Raw genomic sequence first — 19,869 nt, 5'->3', positions numbered from 1 at the left:
CATAGCAACCCTGTATAGGGTTTCCAAGGAGCAGCTGGTGAACTTGAACTGCTGACCTTGTAGTTCAAATGACTTTGCAGTCTGATGCATTAGCCCACAGCATCACACCAGGGCTCCTAGGTCAGGCAAACTCTAGATAAATCATTAACACACTGACTTGTACTCACAATTCCATATGCAAATTCTCAGTTATGGGGCTTGGAAACTCACTTCTCTCTAGGCGGTTTGACTGTGAGAGCATTTATAATCTTCTCAGTCAAATAAGGAGAAGCCTTGTTTATGAAGATCCTCAGTCACCGAGTCAGGAATCGAAAACCCAGGGAGCTGTATGAGCGGCAGCCTTCCTACCCAACATGGTATGAGGAGACAGGAATGAAACCCCATCTCCTGCTCCCCAGATGCTCCTCTCACCTTGTCATTAAAGTCTGACGTTCCATCGTCCCTGGGGAAAGAGAGGTCCCTGAGTAACACTCAACTACTGACCCAAAAGTTGGTGATTTGAACTCATCCAGCGGCACCATGGTAGAAAGTCCTGGTGATCTGCGTCCAGAAAGATTACATTTAAGGAAACAGCTGGAGCGGTTCTACTGTAACACACGGCATCACTGTGAGTCTGAATTGATTCGGCAGCAGTGGGTTTGTTTGCACATGATCACCCACTTGGAGGGGATCGCTTCAAACACCTGTTGTCACCGTTGGTGGAAAGTGTTTGGTCAGGGAGTTTAAATGATCCCTTACTCATTTCACATGTTGTTGATAGTTGCTGTCAAGTCGATTCTGGCTCATGGCAACCCCGTGTGTGTCAGAGTCGAGCTGTGCTCCGTGGGGTTTTTAAGGCTACAGTCTTTCGTAAGCACACTCTCAGACTTTTCTTCTGAGTCACCTCTGGATGGTTCAAACCACGAACCTTATAGCTGATATTGAGCACTTGATCCTTTGTACCACCCAGGACTCTACTGCTTAAGCATCAGACCCCATGGGGACTTGCAGAACCTGCAAGTAGGAAGCACAATTAAGAATCAGGCTAGAACTTTTCCAGTTGAGGCACTTTGAGAGCTGAGGAAAGTGGGAAGCCTTCTTTTTGGACCATCAGTGGGAGGAAACCAAGGTTTTCTCCCATTGTTAACAATTTTCAAAATCACATGAAAACAATATCTGATGTCCACAACCCCTTGACTACCACAGAGCCCTGCTTACCTTTCTGTAGGGCCTCTTCTAATCTTGGTTAGAACCTGTCTAAGCATGTATTTAATCACATTGTCTTGTTCCTTTCCACCTGTGGTTTTTATAAAAATTACTTTGAGATGTAATTTTCATACTATAAAATTTACCTTTTAAAGTGCACAATTCAGTGGTTTTTCAGTCATGTAGCCATTTAATTTTTATATCATTTTTATCACCCCAAAAAGAAATCCTGTAGCCATTAACAGTCACTCCCCATAACTCCTGCCAATTCTCCATCCCCAGGCTTAAGGCAAGCTCTAATATATTAACTATCTCTATGGAGTTGCCTAGTTCTGGGCATTTTGATATGAAACCATTGTTGTTAAGTGCCTTCAAGTCAGTTCCAACCCACAGCAACCCTGTGCAGGGTTTCCAAGGAGCAGCTGGTGAGCTTGAACCAACCTTACAGTTCAAACCTACCTTACGGCCCCGTGCATTAACCCTCAGTGCCAGAAGGTAATATATGACCTTCTGAGTTTGGCTTTGCTGATTCAGCATAATGCTTTCAGGGTCCGTGCATGGTGTAGCATATATCAGGACATTGTCCCGTCGATCATTGCACTGTTAGCTAACCCTCAGGTTCCAGGATTCAGCTCTGTATCTTGTTTAAATTCTTTTTCTTCCCTTCTCCCTTGGTTGTATAAATCAGTCTATTTTTTAATTAGGTAAAAATAAATAAGCAGGACTGGTAAACGTCACTCTAAAATTTCTATCCTGGACCTTGGACTGTTCTGTGTCTACGTGTCTCCCAGAAAGCTGTGAAATAGCCTTAGTACTCTCCCCACTGCCCTCCAATCCCCAGGGTAAGGGGGTCTGTCTAAAATGACTGGAGAAGTCCTAAGAAGACTGCTGGTGAGGAGCTGAGAAGGAAATGAACCACCGTCCTTCTTCCTTAGGAGAAATCTCAGATACAGAAGGATCTCTGGAGGATTGAAGATGTCACTGCAGGCCTGAGTGCAAATAAGGAGAACTTCAGAATCCTGGTGGAATCAGTCAAAAATCCTGGTGAGTGGGCCATCTTCCTGGGGAGGGGGTGTGGAATTGGTGGCCAGAACACAAGTAGGTGGGACTGCCCTTGAGGGGGTCGGCTTTGAGAGGTTGGGTCTTCATGGCACTAAGTCACACCACTTGTCCTCCATGGAAGGTCTTTTTCCATCCTATGCTGTTTTGCCCTTCATACCCCTTAGAGAGAAAAACAGTGCCTTTGTTTCCTCACCCACCTGTGCCTTCACTCTCTACTTCTGAGAGCAAGTCGTCCCTGCAGCCCAGCCCTCCGACCAGCCCTGTACGGACTCCTCTGGAGGTTCGACTCTTCCCCCAGCTGCAAACCTACGTGCCATACCGACCTCACCCACCCCAGCTGAGGAAAGTGACATCCCCGCTTCAGTCACCAACCAAGATGAAGCCCAAAGCTGTAAGTTTTCATATCTAGGAGCTGAGCAGCCTCTCTTTCTCTCTATAGTAGATGCTTGGCCCTTTCTGTTCTGAGATCGACTTCTCTTGGGGGACTAGAACCAGCCAGAACCCTAAGGGAGTCCAGAGCCCTGAGCAGTTAGTGAGTAGTATTTACCTGCCTTTGCTTCTGACTCTCAGAGCTGGAGATGACCTAGCCTAACTCTCCCACTTTACAGTTGGGAAGACTGAGGACTAACAAGAGGAAGTGACTTGACTAAAAACTAACGGTGGAACTTGTGATCTATACAATGCAGAGAGGTGTGTGGTTGTTGGTGGGATGGGTCCCATACCGAGCTCCATGTAAACCTGCCGAGGGCTTTCCTTCAGTTATATCAACTGAAGGCCATCCTTATCTTCATCTGTAGTTGAGCACTGTACCTGGTTATAAAGATCCACATGGTTCTCACAATAACTTTAAAGATAGGAAGAACAACATCCCCACCTTACAAATAAGAAAACTTAGGTCCAAAGATAATTGAAATTTGCTTAAGGTCTCCATGTTAGTTAGTGGAGCCAACCCCTGCCTTCTGACCAAGCTCTTTAGTCTGTGCCATCTGTCATCTAATTGGACATCCAAGTCCTCAGGTTGGGTCTGTGGCCCGTGATGTTGAGTGGAAATGCCTTGAGTTCTGGGGTGTAGAGAGAGATCGAACGCTGGTCAGAATCTGGGAACACAGAGACTTAAAGGAAGTCATAGAAGGTCTAGTCAGTTGGTAAAATGAGAGCTTTTTCCTTCAGGAGCAGCCTGTCCTTGGCTGAAGAATACAGGCTTTGGGGAAAGGAACTGATCCAAGTGACAAGGAACTGAGCCTGAATTGTAACTATAATAGATGGAACCTTGGAATCGGGACCTCCAGATTTTTGCCAACAAATGTCTCAAAGCTTTGTTTAGGGCTCCCAGGACAGTATGCCTAGGACTTCCTATGGGCTTACTGCACAGAGTTGAATAAAACCATGTGAGCTCCTGTACTGGGGGGCTCACCATCCACCCACTTCCAGCAGGACCCAGATCTTCCAGACGCTTGTCAGGACCCTGGGTGTAGTCCATGACCCAACCAGAAAGTCTCTGGGAATGTCTTCATCTTGAGATGTCCTTTCCAGCTCCAGATCTAGGAGGCCATAAAACAAGAGGTAGAAGTAAAAATGAACAGCTTGAATGTCAGAGTCAGGTGGAAGACAACATAATGCAGGATACTCGCCAGGTAGATAGGGAACAGATAGATGAGGTGCCAGTCGGGGAGCTGGTACACCTGGATTCCAGTCCCTGTGTTCGGGCAAGTCTGTCCTCTAAACCTTCTCAGTCTTCCCTTGTTCAGAACAAGCAACGTGCGGTCAGTGACCACAGGCTTCCTGCTCATGGCTTGGTCCCCTATGGCTCTCTAGGGCAGACCTTTCTCACCGCAGGGTTGTTGGGAGTGGAAGGGGGCGGTCTTCTTTCCTGTCCTCCTTATACTGGGTGTGTGCTTGCCAGTTTCACCAATTTGTTGGTCACTTGTGTTTTTAATTGTAGCAAAGTATATTTCTTACAAAGAACTTGCTATTTTAACCATTTTTTAAGTTAATAAATAATTCAGTGGCATTAACCACATTCCCTGTGCTGTACAACCATCACCACCATCTCCTTTCAAAAGTTGTTCATCACTCCACACAGAAAGCCAGTGCCCATTACCAACAAAGCACCCCTCATCTCCTGGTAAGCACTAACTCTATTCTCCATGTCCATGAATCCGTCCCCTCGTCATCTGACAACACTGAAACTGCATTATCAGGTCATTTGTGTCTGGCTCATTTCACCTAACACAATGCATGTTAGGTGTCATTTTAAGGCTCATCCATGTCACATGTGTGCTGGTTTATTTTTTAACATTTATATTTGTGAAACAACAGTATCCATCCCATAAGTAATATAAAACCTGAGTTTATAATTTGACAAGTAATTATAAAGGGACTATCTGCAAAAATAACAACAACAAATGACAATCATCTCTCCCACAATACTCTCTGCTCTGCGGGGTTCAATAATTAGTTACAATAACCACACAGAACTCAGACACTATCATCACAGTGACAGGGTTTATTAGAGAAGTTAACGGATTACAATTCAGGGTCAGTTCTACAGTCAGGACAGCCTCTCTCTGGTCCTCCGCCCTTAGACATGGCCTCTACCCTGCTCTGGAAATGGTACAGAGCTTTAATAGGGCTGCTGATAAATGCCCACAGGGCACACCACTCCATCATAGACCTCAGCCTAAAGGCCCTTGGCTTTAACACCATGGGTCATCAAGCCTAGCTTCCCTAATTGAGTGCAGGGAGATATCCCGCTCTGCAAACAAGCCCCCTGCCCAGCTTCCTTGCTCTGTCTCATGCTCTGACTCTGGATTCTGTGGTGGCTGCTTTTCAGCCACTCCTCTGGTGTCACTCTTTCTGTGCCTGGGTGGAGGGGGCTCAGTGCACTGGGACCTTGGGGTCCAAAGGACGTGCTCCACTCCTGGCTCTTCTTTGATAGTAGTGAGGTCCTCCTTTCCTGCTTCTGAGATTTTATACCCATGCTAGAGAAGCAAGTTTTTACAATCACAGTTAACCTTCTTAACCATCATTCATAGCGGATCCATATCATCCTATCAGTATCTTCTCCCTCTTTCTGTTACTCAGACTCACCAGAAAGAGAGTCATTTGGTGGGAGACTAAGGTTAGAAGAGACATATTAAATAATCCACTACACAACTCCATCTATGTTAAACTGCCATGCAGACCAAGAAATCAAATTATGCCAGCAGCCATGGGCCCCTTCCCAGTTTAGGCCACTCTCTGTCCATCAGAAGTAACTACTCCCTTGACTTTTAGGTTAAGAATTCCCTTGCTTTTCCTTATAGTTTTACTGTATAAGTTTACATATCTAAATACTTCCATTTAATTTTGCCTGTATATAATATTGTATTCATTGTCTGTTGTATCTTTTTGTCAATGTTTCAGCGCTCTGTGTACATTGTTATAGGTAGCTGTGGTAGTAGCTATGTGCTGTTGTGTGGGTTCTGATTCAGCATCCATGTATACGTTTTCCGAGGCTACACATCTTTACAGGAGCAGAAAGCCTCATCTGTCCCCCACAGAACAGGTTCAAGTGCTGACCTGGCTGTTAGCAGCCACGCTATATAGTTCTTTCATTTTTATTTGGCTTGTTTTCCTGAATTTAATGTGATTTATTTTTAATAAATAATACTCTGAAAGCATTCAAAAACAAAAGGTATGTTATAAAATGCCTTCCTCTCAACCTCTTTCTCCAGATACCCTGTTTTCAAGAGTGTTATATTTATCTTTTTGGGGAGTTTTTTTTTTAGAAATTGGTGATTCTGTAGTCTTACCAGGGTTGGAAAGCACTGATCTTTGGGGAGCATCTGGCTGCTTCCAGGTAGGCAGCTTACCTTCTGCACGTTCCTGAACTGCTGCTTTCAAAGAGTGTGAACAGACCTTGCAAAGCAAGCTTGGAGTGCCATTTCTTGAGCTCTGTGAAAGTGTGAAAAACAAAGCAAAGTTCCATTGAGAAAGAGGGAACTTGGGAGAAGGAAGGACACCGTGGTCAGTTGTCTGCAGGATCGGGTGTTCACGGAGGTCAGGCCCAGTGTGTCCATCTGTGGAGGAACCACAGCCCTCAGAAAGCAATGGGTAGGGTGGGGGGCAACCTGGATAATAGCAACATTTGTCCTGGCCCAGGGATTGGGCTGCGGTGGCGGGTAGCCAGTCATTCAGCCCACAACCTATTCCATTAACAAGTCATGAAGAATCAAATACTCTACAACTATGCACAGTTTGGATAGGAAGGGTCAGGAGGACTCAGGTCCCCAGCGTATGACGACTCCAGACTTTGTGTAGGCACAAGGAGCCAGCTCAGTCTGGCACTGCAGAGTGGCAGATGTTCTGTTAGAAGCTTACAAGTCAGTCCAGCATTAGCAGCCTGCCTCCAAGACAGGGGACAGGCAGGTAGGCCAAGAGCACCGGACTCAAGAGACTGAGTTCTGGAACCCGGGCCAGTGCATACAGGTAACACTGAAAACTAAACAACGTGTGACTCAGAGGGAACCACAAGGATGGAGCAGGGACATCCCTGCTCTTCTCTCTTCTACCTGGAGCAGTAATAACATCCCTTGGCCAAGCATCATGCCGAGTTTCTCCAAGATGGCCTGTTGAGAACTCACTGTGGTACCATGCTCAGCAGCCTGCCCTCTGGCGCCCTCTCCTCACACTAGTTCTGCTTCGTTTTCTGAGCAGGAAGATGAGGCACCTCCCAGGCCCCCTCTCCCAGAACTCTACAGCCCAGAGGACCAGGCCCCGGCTGTGCCCCCTCTGCCCAGGGAGGCCTCCATCATCCGACACACTTCTGTGAGGGGACTCAAGCGACAGTCGGATGAGAGGAAGCGAGACCGGGAGCTGGGCCAGTGTGTGAACGGAGACTCAAGGGTGAGCAGGGAGGGGCCCTGGGGTTGCCACACTGTGTGTAGGGTGGGGGTGGAGCGGCGGGGGGAGATGACCTGGAAACCACTTCATACTTGGCCCCTGCCCACAGGTGGAACTCCGGTCATACGTTAGTGAACCTGAGCTGGCGACCCTCAGTGGGGACACGGCCCAGCCCTCCCTCACACTTGTGGACTCTGAGAGCAGGTACCAGACGCTGCCAGGTAGAGGTAAGGCAAAACGCTTTATGGGGTCTTCATAGGAACTGCTCTCCCAACCCTCATGGGTACCTCGGACTCTTCTGTCAGGAGGCCCTGAGCCTACTACTCCTCCCTCAAGCCCACAGCCTGATTCTCTCATCTTTACATCTGTGCCAGGAACAATACAAATAGCAAATACGGTACATAGGCGTTTTGTGACTGTTGTTTCTCATAACAACCCTATGATAGTATTATTAGCCCATTTTAGAGAGAAGGAAACTAAAGCTCAAAGAAAGTCAGTAATTTGCCAGAGTTCTGGCCCCAGAGTCAGCATATTAGCCACTGCCCCCTGCAGGCCTTCCAGAGGATTTCTTCCCCTCTTCTGTGTCATTCTAAGACTCAGTGAGACGGTTCTTTAAAGAAACACACTTTCTCTTCAGTTGGACCTCGTTCTCTTGCTCTTCCCTGTCTCTTCAAGATAGGGATGGAAACAGACTTGGGCTCTTAGACTTTGCCCATCTCCCATTTGTCCCAGACCCCTGGGACCCCTGAGCAGGTTGGCAGCTCTTGGAGCAAACAGGTCCAACATTCTTTTCCTGTTGGCCGGCCCAGAAAGCAGGACATACAAATGTGGTGACTGTGAAATACAGGTGATAGCTAATTCTGCATAAGGCTTCACTAAGGTGGAACATTTGGGTTATGAAGGGTGTGTACGTGTTCATCCGGAAGGAGAGCGATAAAGGACATTCTTACCCCTCTTCCTTGCTACATGCCCAACAGCGCAGGTCTCCTTCATGTAGCACACAAGCCGAGTGGGACACTCACCCGTCAGGGGCAGATGGCCCTCCTGGCCTGGTCCCCAGTACTGCACCCTGGGGCCTTCCACTTCCAGTCCCTGGGGAGGGAACGGCGACAGAAGAGTGGGCCCTCTTGGTGGCCCTCATGGGAATGGGAGGTTAATATTGGAGGGCAGCGCCTGTCCACTTGCCATGAGAACTTGCATTTCTCTTCTTGCTAAGGGCTCTCAGGATCCACGTCCAGGCTCCAGCAGCCGTCCAGCATTGCTCCCTACGTCACGCTCCGGAGGGGTCCAAATGCCGAAAACAGCAAGATGGCCTTCCCTGTGAGTGGTCTTAAAAGTGCTTGAGTGGCTCAGCACTCCCTTTTGGTGCCACCATCCACACTGCCCACCAAGGAGTGGAGGGCCTGCTTGGGGCAGCATGAAACTGCCTTCTGTGCTGTCCTCCAGCCTGTCAGGGTCAGCAGGGAGCCTGCGTGTGTGCAGAACGGAATAGCCCCAGACCACAGTGGCTGCATGTACTGGGCTGTGGGCATTATGTTCAGGAGTGTGGTTCCTCATACCAAGAGGGACTCAACTCTAGCGAGTGCACGTTTATATATGAAAGAGATGGGACCAGCAGGGTGGCTGCCCTCTCTGTGCTCAGCCCAGCTGCTTCATCTGTCTCTTGCCTCTCTCCCCTCCTCTGCAGAGACCGAAGAGTGCCTTGGAGCGCCTGTACTCGGGGGACCACCAGCGAGGCAAGATGAGCGCGGAGGAGCAACTCGAGCGCATGAAGCGGCATCAGAAGGCCCTGGTCCGGGAACGCAAGAGGACGCTCAGCCAGGGAGAGAGGACAGGCCTCCCTTCATCCCGATACCTCAGCCAGCCTCTCCCAGGAGATCTCGGCTCAGTATGTTAGGAGGGGCCGGGATAGGGAGCAGAGCTTCCCCTGAAGCTGCACAGGGCTTCCTCGATTCCCCCAAACATTAGCACATCCCATTCCTTGAGAATGGGCTGTGGACCTCAGTGGTTCAGAGGACACTCCGGGGCCCAGGCTGTATATGAGACCCAGTCAGAGAGTGACCCAGAACTGGAACAGGAGTGAGGATATCACAGCAGGAGTCGAGAAGCCTGATGAGCAAGTATCCAAAGTCAGTCTTCCGGATGAGTCTGAGAGGGGCCTTTGCAGGCATTTGGAATCTTGGAATCAAGAACCTGGGAATACAGAGATTAAGGAGTGGAGGAGGAGGAGGATGGTGAGAAGAGTTGAGGAGGAACTCAAACCAACCAGCCTTCCAGACCTCCCAGAGGATGCCCTGTGGGAACTACTAAGCTTGGCTACTGGTCTCTAGCTGGCGGTGCTCCGAGGTCTCATGGTGCCCTCAGAGAGCTGGGGAGTCTGTGCTGCCCCCTGATGGCACTGCCCAGCACTGTGCCCTGCCTTAGGTCCCTCGTGGAAACATTCCATTTGGCTTGACCCTGTTGTTGGAAATGTTGCGTTTCCCAAGCCTGCTTTCTTTCCCTAATTCATTGCACAAGCTCTCTTGCTTTTAGTGGTGTTATTAATTGCCCCTCTAATCCTGCCTGATTGCGTTTACAGAAGCTTCTAATTTACATTGAGTGTACTCTAACTGACCTGTGCTCTTTGTTACCAGATGTGTAATAGCAACTCCAGTCTTGATATCCTAGTGAGTTACCTCCATCTGTGACTCACCTTCCTGCTGCCCCCATCCTACAGGCCCACCACCTCCTAATTCAATCATCCCAAATGCCACCCTGCAAAGCTGAGCTAACCCCCAGCCCGAGGACAGTGGCCATTGGCAGATTTTTAGGCATTACAAATTTATACAAGTCCAGGCCTTACACGCGTATGGTAGATGTGGACTTTGGAGGAGGCACATATTAATAAATTCTACCAACTCTGGTAGCGTAGTGGTTACGAATCGGGCTGTGAACCTTAAGGTCAGCGGTTCGAAACTACCAGCTGCTCTGCGGGAGAAAGATGAGGCTTTCTACTCCCGTAAAGATTTACACCCTCGGAAACCCTATACAGGGTCGCTATGGGTCGGAACCGACTCGATGGCACATAACAACAACAACAACCAAGTCTGAAGTGGTTCGGTTCCAACGCCTCCTGCCCTATCACATAATTTTTTATGGAAAACCTTTTGTGTTTCTGGTACTTAAAAACTTGAATGGACAAGCAAAGTATCCAATGTTCTATATTCAGAGGGTCTCCCCGCAGCTGTTAGCTCAAACACCAAAAAAAGGGATAAGACCCAAGTACTTATTCCCTTAAAGCTGCAAACCTGGTAACTTTTTAAACTTTATATGAACATGTTATATGGGGGTAATACTGACCTTTTACTATTTGTTGTCTCAAAAGTAGAAAGATTAACTAGAAATCGTAACTTCAATACCTTGTCATTTTTATCTTTGAAAAAAAGACTATTGTAAGTCTCTGCATCGACGCCAATAAACTTGCTGCTTGATGAGACTGGATTGGAGGGTAATAGTGTCCAGTCATTCTTTGTGGTTTGTGTAAACAATCAGGCTGAGCTAAAAAGACGCCTTGTCGCGATCTGGGGCACTTGTTAGCACGTAAGATAATTAATGTTTGTTTCCTTTGTGAACCATTAAATTAATTTTTCATCTCTGGAAGTTCAGTTGCCTAATCCTTTCGAACTCTAATTGGAAAACATCACCTTAGAGCGATTATGTTGGTCTGGAGTCAGTTCTGAGAGCTTGTGCATGAATGGGTGAAATGTGTTGATATGGCTATGGGCTTGGGGGCTGGGGGCATCTGAGGGGACCTCAAAGACATCTGGGACTGTCTGGGGCTCCATGAGGTATAGGAGACGCAATGGCCTGCTATGGTTAAGTCCCCTGAGCTTCTGTTAAAAGAAGAGAGACTTTGAGTCTGATCTCTCTCCTCACCAACCTGCTGCATGGCAAAGGCCTGTGAGGATGCCGGTCTCGAGTGGGGGAAGCAAGACCGTCATGCTTGAGCCCTAGAGTGGTCAGGTTATTTTTTCCCTCTTGTACGGACATGCTTATTACAAAGTCAGTGCTGCTGAACAGCCTTGTTATGTGCCGTGGAGTCGGTTCCAACTCATAGCCACCCTGTACAGGGTTTCCGAGGCTGTAAATCCTTATGGGAGCAAAAAGCCTCATCTTTCTCCTGTGGAACAGCTGGTAGCCTCAGGAAAGGTATATTTGGTTTTATCATCTCAATTTTGTTATTTTTCATTTTCATTTTTTTAATGAAAAGAAAGTATCTGCCCTAACTAGATGGCTATCTTAAGCAGCCCCTTCTCTGGCCAGTGAGGGTATGCACTTCCCCTGAACTGCATCCTCTCAGAGACTCTGCGTTATTCCACTTCTTAGCAGAGCCTTAGAGGACTAGCTGTCTCCACTCGTTCTGAGGACATATGGCTTCTGAACCAGAAGGCCTTGCCCAAGCTGTGGAGCAGGAGAAGGGCCATCCCATCTCTGGAGTGCTGCTCTAGACTCTGTTTTGAGTTTGCCCTCTCACACCCAAGAGCCTTCTACGCCCACGGGGACCATCTGAACCCAAAGCCCTGGGTCTTAGACCTGTGCCTGGTGGTACATGTTTGAACCCTCAGGTGCCCAGATCAGACACAAAGCAGCAAGCAATCCAGAAACAGGACATGTGAAGTGGGCAGAGGCATCATTTTCCACTGAACATGTAGTTACAACTCACAGGAGGGACCATCCATGACAAAACTGTGTGTTTTAGAGGAAACGGGGTTGAGGACCACAGTCACACAGCTTTTCGGGGTGGGTCACAGGCCCATCTTCTCAGCCCTGCGAGGACCATCCTGAAGGGACCTGGCATGGCTCTCAGCAGCCAGGGAGTGACTGCTCTGTACCCTCTTGTTCTGTTGCCAGTGGAAACGTGAGCAAGACTTTGACCTACAGCTGCTGGAACGGGCCATGCGAGGGGAGAGAAAAGACAAGGAGGAGAATGGCTGGTTGACAGTGCAGGCTATACCCGTCACTGAGCTGGACCTGGAGCCACAAGACTATGACCTGGACATCAGCCGAGAGGTGAGGGCAGGAGCTTGCTTCAGGCCAGCCCAGGAGGCACAGCCCTCCGGCTCCCAGCCTGAACAGCAATCCCAATGGCACCGGGAGTGTTAGCCTGAATAAGGCCCAGGAGAAAGGATGACCACAGCTTCAGGCACTAAAAAGAATCCAGGCTTTGTGGTATAGGTGCACGTTTTTTCCCCTCTGTGTTTTGGGACAAGTCATTTGTGCCTGATTTCTTAACATTAAATGATTGTGGTGAGGAGCAAGTGATTTTGTGTGTTGCTGGAAGGATTAGCAATTCTTGCAAAGCCATGCACATGGGGCCTAGCACATGATGAAGATATGATACAGCCATGGGTATTGTGGGGAAAGGAGTCCTCGTGTGGTGCTGTGGGTTAATGCGCTGGACTTCAAAGTTGGTTTGAACCACAAGGTTGGTGGATCAAGCTCATCAGCTGTTCCTTGGAGGCCTTGTACAGGGTCGCTATGGGTGGGAACTGACTCACTAGCACTAACAACCATTATTGGGAAATGTGTAGCCCTGGAAGGCCACAGGTTGGCCTTGAAACTGGCCACTCAGGACAACTTGGACAATCAGACTTAGGGTAGTGAAGGGCAGGTTTGAAAACCACAAACAAAATTTCAGCTTTGATTGAGAATAGTTGGTTCAGGGACCCTGGTAGTACCTGGAGGATAAGCACTGGACTGTTAACTGCAAGAAAGATGAGGCTGTCTGCTCCTTTAAAAGATTTATAGTCTCGGAAACCACGTATAGGGTCGCTGTAAGTTGGAATTGACTTGAGTCAATAATGAGTAAACAAATAAGTTGATGCCTATTTCTGGTCTGATTTCTTTGAGTGCCCTCTAGTGACTGATATGCATCATGACAGGACAAGTCTGGGAACGCCAGTAATCCATGGCTCTTTACTAATTAGGAATGTTGCTACTCAAGGGAAGAGAAAGGGGATTTAAAAAATGACAGACTCAGGGTCTTCAAGACATAGGGTGGGCTTCTGTGGTCTGTACTGTGCCATCTGTAAGCTGTGGAAGACCAATTCTAGCTGTTTGATTCAACTTTGTGCCTTAGCACCTAGCCCAGGGCCAGGCACACAGCAGGTATGCCATCAATACTTGCTAGAAGAAGTCTCTGTTGATGGGTTGCACAGTTGCCCACAGAAGTCCCATAGTACAGTAGCTTGGCCTACCCTGAAACCACATGAGAAAAAATGCTCTTATCTCATGAAGCGCAGATGTAGGGGAGCCCTCAGTCAAACGTCCCCCATAGGTTTGTCTGATTGCCTTTCTGTGTGTCTCCTTCCTGTTTATAAGGAGCTGGGTCAGACCCCTTAACAGGCAGATTTTGCCGCAGTTTTCTCCCTGACCAAGTGTGTTAGTATCTGTTCTTTGGGAACAAGGGAACAGAATGTGAGCAAAAAAATGCCTGTGAAAGTGCTGAATGCTGGTCCAGCCAGGGCCTCCAGGGCTAGTGAGGACAGTCCTCATCCCTCAGCACTTTTCCCTTTGGCACCTGAAACAGCCAAAGTTTTGCGCTTTCTCAGATTCACAAAAGAAGCTTCCACACCCTTCCTTGGCAGTGGACATGTGTTCTGTAGTATCCTCATTGGCCCACCAGCCAGGGAAAAAGTCCTTCCTTATCTCTAACCTAAATCCCTCCTGCTACAATGTAATCTGCATCCTTCCTCTGGATCTGTCCTCATTGTAAATAACAGAGAAGAGTTTATTTATTTCTTACCATCTTTCACCAGTGTGAAAGGGCCACATGGGTTTTAGTTCAAGTCCAAATTTGCCCTGGCATTGGATTTAGCTTGTTTTTAGACGCTTCAGCCAAGCCTATTTACATGTGCTTTTATATAGTTCAAGGAGAAAGGATTCTCCCAGGTGTACAAGAGTTGCCGTCATGATTCTTTGGTGGTGGTGTTGAGTACTGTTGAGTTGGTTCCAACTCATAATAGTGATCCTGTGTAAGGTTTTCAAGAAGTGGCTGGTGGGTTTGAACCGCTGACGTTGTCCAGTGCTTATCCTACATCATCACACTAGAACTTCTCATGATTCTTGTTGTTAAGTGCCATCTAGTTGGTTCCAACTCACAGAAACTTTTACGGGAGCAAAAAGTCTCATCTTTCTTCCGTGGAGTGGCTGGTGGGCTCCAACCACAGACCTTGTAGTCTGCAGTCCAGTGCTTAGTGTATGGAGCCACCATGCTGCTTCTTGTGATTCTTAGTCCAACCGAAATTTTGCAAGTTACCACTGGATTGTGTGAGATATGAGTGGGGAGGAATTGGGTCATTTCTTTCTGGAAAGCAACACGCACGCATAGCTGCCTCTTGTCTGGGTCAGAAGAGCTTTTGTAGGGACAGACAGTATTATTATTTCCTTTCATCCATCCATCCACACAACCAGTTGTTCAAAGAGTTATCTGCTGGAGGGCTGCGAAGTGCCAGGTCCCTGCATAAACAGCAGAGAGGCAGGAATGAACAGACACAGGACAGTAACAAGAGGAGGGCATGACCTCGTTGGAGGATCAAGGTGGTTTCTACAGGTAAGGTTGAAGGGATGAGAAAAAGTCAATGAACCAAGAGGAAGAGCATCCCCAATGGTGGAAGCAGCAGGAACAAGAGGCCCCATGGTAGGAGGGGAACTCAAGGAGCTGGTGGGCCAGTGTGACTGGATGGTCAGCAAGTGTGAACAGGTAAAGCCTTGTGTTGAAGGTGACCAGCATTAAGGGTTATCTTTATCCAGAGAGCTTTGTCTGTTTTTTCTTGCCCCTTCCATTCCTTCAGTCTGTAGAAGGTTGTCTGGTATGATGGAAGGAACGTGGCCTTTGAAGCCAGACTTGGGCCTTACTCTCTATGAACTCGGTGTGCTTCCTTATGAGTGGGAGTTCTAAGCATCCCCCCCTTCTACTTTCTGGTCCTCTCCTCAGCTTTCCAAACCAGAGAAGGTCTCTATCCCTGAGCGCTATGTGGAGCTGGACCCTGAAGACCCACCTAGTCTTGAGGAGCTGCAGGCGCGGTATCGCAAAGCTGAGAAGATCCGCAACATCCTTGCCCGGTCAAGGTCAGTCTGGCAGCCCATCAGGCAAACACCAGGGGGTGTCTCAGCGATGTGGGAGTGAGCCCAGCCTCGCTCTCAGGAGCGCCCTGCTCATGGGCAGGGGCAGGCTGGTACTCACCATGTCACAAGCACATCAGTGAGGACACCTGCCTGGGTCATTGGGAAGTGCTGAAAGTACTCACAGAGATCCCCATCCTGCCCCCCTGCACCAAACTCTGTGTCCCCAGTAACCCAGCAGGTGGTCGGAGTGGCACCAACGTGGCAGTGGAGTGTCTGAAGTTGGGAGATCAGCTCCAGGAAGGTCCTCCCAGTGTTAGACCCGCATGCAGACCCAGGCACTTGACCCATTTTCCCATCTCCACAGTAGTCTCCTGTCCCTTCAGCCTCAGTAGCCCTGGAACGGAAACCTGTTGTTTGTAAGCTCCCTTCTACATCTGCATTCAACAGATTTGGAGCTCTAACCTGGGGTCGGTGACCCTCCCAAAAGGGAACAAGGTTGTGAGCTTTGGGGTGTGTGGAGAGAAGCATGTATACCTTTGTCTAGGGAGAAAGACTCGTTTTTCATCTGATGCTCCCGTGAACAGGTTGAGAACTTCCAAGCCAAGGAGAGCCCTGCCCAGCCCCTGACCTGCACTCTTGGGACTGATGGTCAGGGGTGGTCGGAGCTCATAGTCTGTTTTCCGGGCCTCCTGCAGCATGTGCAACCTGCAGCCAGCAACAAGTCAGGACCGGAACAGTGTGGCCGACCTGGACTCGCAGCTGCAGGAGCAGGAACGTATCATCAATATCTCCTACGCCCTGGCCTCCGAGGCCTCCCAGCGCAGCAAGCAGGTAGCAGGTAAGGCCATCGATGAATCCTCCCAGGGCTTCGGGGACCAGAGTCACAGATGTCAGGGTTGGCAGTTGATGGCCACTCATGTGTTCCCCCACAAGCACAACAGGGAGGGCTTGGAGGGTGAAGTGGCAGGCCAGGCATTTGGGGAGACTGTGGGAACCAGAGGAAACAGGTCCCAGGAGCGTCCATTCTGAAATCCAGGACCAGTGCTGCAGTCTAGTCACAGAGGGCTGCTCAGGAACAGCGGTCTGAAGCCCCTGAACCATGGAGGCAAGGTGAAGGTTTCTGACCTCCTGGAGAGAAAGGCCAGAAAAGTCCTTCGTGCTTGAGTTTCTTTCTGGAATAGGAGGGGCCCCTCTCATCTTCCCCGGGACCCCTGCTCAAAACCAAAGGCCTTGTTCACCAAAGGAGACCATGCTTGCCAGAAAGCAGCATTAGGGAGGTGGGACTTTATGCTGTCCAGCGGGATGAATTGCACCCTAGTGTGTGTGTGTTTGTGTATGTGTGTGCACATAGGTGAGTGTGTATGTGTACAGACAAGAATGGAACCCCCCGTGTGCCCTCCGCTGTCTCCCAGCACCATTTCGCCCACTGCCTGTCTGGGTAATTCTGCCAAGTGTGCCATAGGCTTTCTGGGTAATCAGAGACCACTGCCTGTCTGGGTAATTCTGCCAAGTGTGCCGTAGGCTTTCTGGGGAGGGGACAGTCACTGAGTCTGCAATGATATGACACAGTCTCTACCAGCCCCTCCCACCCTGCCAAAGGGTCTACAAGTGTCGAAGGGGAGAGTAGCAGGACCCCGAAGTGACTGACCTTGGGGAGTCTGGCCTGGGGGGCAAAAATGGCTTCCATTTAAGTGGCTGAGGACAAGGGGAGAGCAGGGTCTCAGCAGAAGCCCCCTGGTTCCATCCTGCACACATAGTGACTGAGAGGTGGTCAGTGTGTGCTGGTCTGTGGCTGAGGAGACCCCCTCCACCTAATGATTTGGGGACTTCCTGACCCAGCGCAGCCACTTCCGAGATGCTCCCTCCGCACAGCACCCTCCTCTCTCACCTGTGCTTGCTCTAACTCTCGGGGTCTGTCGTCCTCGCCTTCCTAACCACCAGCCCAGAGCACGCTCAGACCCACTACCCTGCGGTCAGTTAGCAGGGCCTCCCTCACCTCCCTGCTGAGGGACAGCCCTTTGGCAGCCTGACGCCACTCTTGCTCCCACACTCCGTCTCAGAGACAGAGCTGGGACTGCGGATCACTGCTCATGGAGGGGCGTCTGGAGCTCCCGGAGCAGATGGGGGGTCTAACACACACTTAATTCCTGTGTGCCTGTCTAGCGCAGCAGCTGGCCCTCCTCCCGCCTAAAGCCCCTCTGTCCTCCAGGCCGGTGCCACCTTACCCCCCTTTAAGCAACGGACTCCACTACACCTTTGTCTAACACCTGCCAAGTAAGAGACTGTGCCGCATGCCCCCTGTGCTGCTCACTGCCCCTCGCCTAGTGCTGAGCATGCCCCTTCCCCCTCCCCTCCCCACATCTGAGAGCATTACAGTGCCGCCCCCCCCCCCCTTCCACTGGCAAAGCGGCCGCTGGGAAGACAGACTCGAGCTTCAGCGGGTGAAGACTGATGCTTTACAGGAATTCAGTCCTCAGTGGCTCTGATACAATGCTGCATGTGATCTAGGCCTCCTGCCTACCAGAAACCCTCCAGGCCAGAACTGTACTTCTCACCCCCAGCTCTCTTCCCTCTGCGACCGGGGCAGGCCAGCCTCGGGGGTTTGGAGAAGAGGGGCTTGGGTCTTGGCCTCTTGGGACTGATTTAACAGATGAGGAAACTGAGGCCTGGCGAGGACATGGGGCTTCCCTGAGCTCACTCAGTGAGTGGTGTTAGAGCAAGAGCTGGACCTGCCCTTTTCGTGGCTTGTGCACCTTATAAGGGAGAGAGAAGAAATTTCAGGGCAATGTGAACATGCCTCCTAGTCAGTCAGAATGGTCTAGCACCAACTCTGTCAAATCCTCCCCAGGGAATGTTTGGTGATGAGAGGGTTACAGAGGGACGTCAGGAGGGCTGATACCTAATAGTCTGTGATGGGGGAGTCCTTGGCCCGGATCCTGGACTGAAAAGGGTTAGATCACAGGTCCCCGCAGTCCTTTCCCTGATATTTCATCTCCTTCTTCCTCCTTTTATGTACACTTGTGATTAAGTAAGTTGTTAGCAACCACTGGCCTGTCAGTTTGTCGTACTTTGGTGGCTTGCATGTTGCCGTGATACAGGAAGCTAGGCCACTGGTATTTCAAACATCAGCAGGTTCACCCATGGCAGACAGGGTTCAGTTGAGTTTCCAGACTAAAGTCAGACTAGGAAGAAAAGCCTGAGAATCTCCTCCTGGAAATTGATCACAACAACATACTGTCGAATATAATGCTGGAAGGTGAGCCCCCTTTGGAAGGCACTCACAATGTACAACAGCTACAACACTGTACTCAAATTCCAGCGAGGGTGAGGGTGGCACCGAACCCGACGACATTTCCTGATGTCCTGTATCAGGTCGCTTTGAGTTGGAGCCAACTTAATGGCAACTAATGACAACATTGCCAAGTACCTCCTGTGACCCACACAACCACCTGAGGAAGCGAGCAGCTCCCCTTTGACAATGAGCAAATAGAATTCAGAGACCTTGGACTTGTCCAAGGGGTTGGCACTTCTCAGTGTCAGAGCCAGGATTTGAACCTTTTCTGTGTGAGTCCAGAGATTCTGTCTTAAGGATCTACTCCTGGGCTAGTTTGGACCACACCTAGAAGCTAGAGATAGGTGTTTGGAGAAGAGTGTGAAATGACGGCCTGTAAGTGTGTGTGTTTTGGGGGGAAGGGTGCCCACCAGGATGCACCCCAGCCTCAGAGCAGAATTGGCTGGCCCCTGCCCCTGCATAGGGTGGGAGGGAGGTGTGGAGAAGAGACCCCATCGCTGAAGAACCACAGCGGGGTCGTTGTAAAGGCCACAGGGATCCTGCCGGGGTCGCAGTCGGGTTAAGGTTTTCTCCTAGAAATCCAAGCATGGTGCTACTGCCCAGGGCACAGAGGGGGCACTACCCCTCCTGACTTTTGCTGTGGCAGCTAGGCCTGAGTCCTCCTTTGGAACACAGTCACACTTCCTCTGGGTCTCCCAGCATACTCAGTAGAAGGTGGCTATAATCAGTCTTTCAGATTAGAGAAACTGAGGCAGGGCCAGAATTGGAACCAGAGTCCACTTTGCTAAGGTGAGGGAGGGTAGGACAAGCAGCCATGCACCCGAGGAACCCGGGTCCCTCCATGGCGGCCGCGTTGCCCAGTCCCCTGCTGTGCTGCTCTCTGTTAGCTGTCTGTCATTCCCTGTCACACGTGTGCACAGACATGCCCACCACCCACTCCCCAGATGTGGGCAGGGGTCTTGCCGGCGTCTCACTGTCTTCTGTGCTTCTTGCTAGCCCAGGCGGTGACTGATCCATGACCCGCTGTGCAGAGAAGCCTGGAGCCAGCTTCCTCCCAGGAAATGGATCTTTCTGCCCCCAAGGAAGCCCCTTTCACCTGCGGGGAGTTCTGGCTGGAGGAAGGCGGAGCCCACCAATTCTGGGGCGTTCACCATAGGGCTAGATCTTAACACACACACACCCAACTTGTTCTAGTTCAGACTCCTTTTTACATCTGACAGAGGCACTTTTAATACACACTGTAAAATACTGACACTGCATTTTAGAATCAGTCTATTTTATAACATTAACTTCAAAGGGCTGAGTGGCTGGAAAGAGGAGACGACAGGATGTCATAGCTG

At 49.8% G+C, this 19,869-nt stretch overlaps 1 protein-coding gene across 1 annotated transcript in view; it reads left to right on the top strand.

Moving 5' to 3' along the window:
* The window catches only part of PLEKHA7 (pleckstrin homology domain containing, family A member 7), a 288,250-nt gene extending 268,702 nt beyond the window's left edge, over window positions 1-19,548 (top strand). The window contains exons 18-27 of the mRNA XM_006865828.1: window positions 2,121-2,229; window positions 2,412-2,638; window positions 6,946-7,134; window positions 7,241-7,358; window positions 8,348-8,451; window positions 8,819-9,019; window positions 12,022-12,180; window positions 15,107-15,240; window positions 15,933-16,075; window positions 19,526-19,548. Coding sequence (XP_006865890.1) covers window positions 2,121-2,229; window positions 2,412-2,638; window positions 6,946-7,134; window positions 7,241-7,358; window positions 8,348-8,451; window positions 8,819-9,019; window positions 12,022-12,180; window positions 15,107-15,240; window positions 15,933-16,075; window positions 19,526-19,548 — 1,407 coding nt within the window. The remainder of the gene's footprint in view (window positions 1-2,120; window positions 2,230-2,411; window positions 2,639-6,945; window positions 7,135-7,240; window positions 7,359-8,347; window positions 8,452-8,818; window positions 9,020-12,021; window positions 12,181-15,106; window positions 15,241-15,932; window positions 16,076-19,525) is intronic.
* The last annotated feature ends 321 nt before the right edge of the window (window positions 19,549-19,869 follow it).

The sequence above is a fragment of the Chrysochloris asiatica genome, unplaced genomic scaffold, assembly GCF_000296735.1.
Source record: "Chrysochloris asiatica unplaced genomic scaffold, ChrAsi1.0 scaffold00083, whole genome shotgun sequence".
NCBI classification, from domain to species: domain Eukaryota; kingdom Metazoa; phylum Chordata; class Mammalia; order Afrosoricida; family Chrysochloridae; genus Chrysochloris; species Chrysochloris asiatica.
Note: the sequence above shows the minus strand (reverse complement) of the source record. Positions and strands in the feature narration are given on the sequence as shown.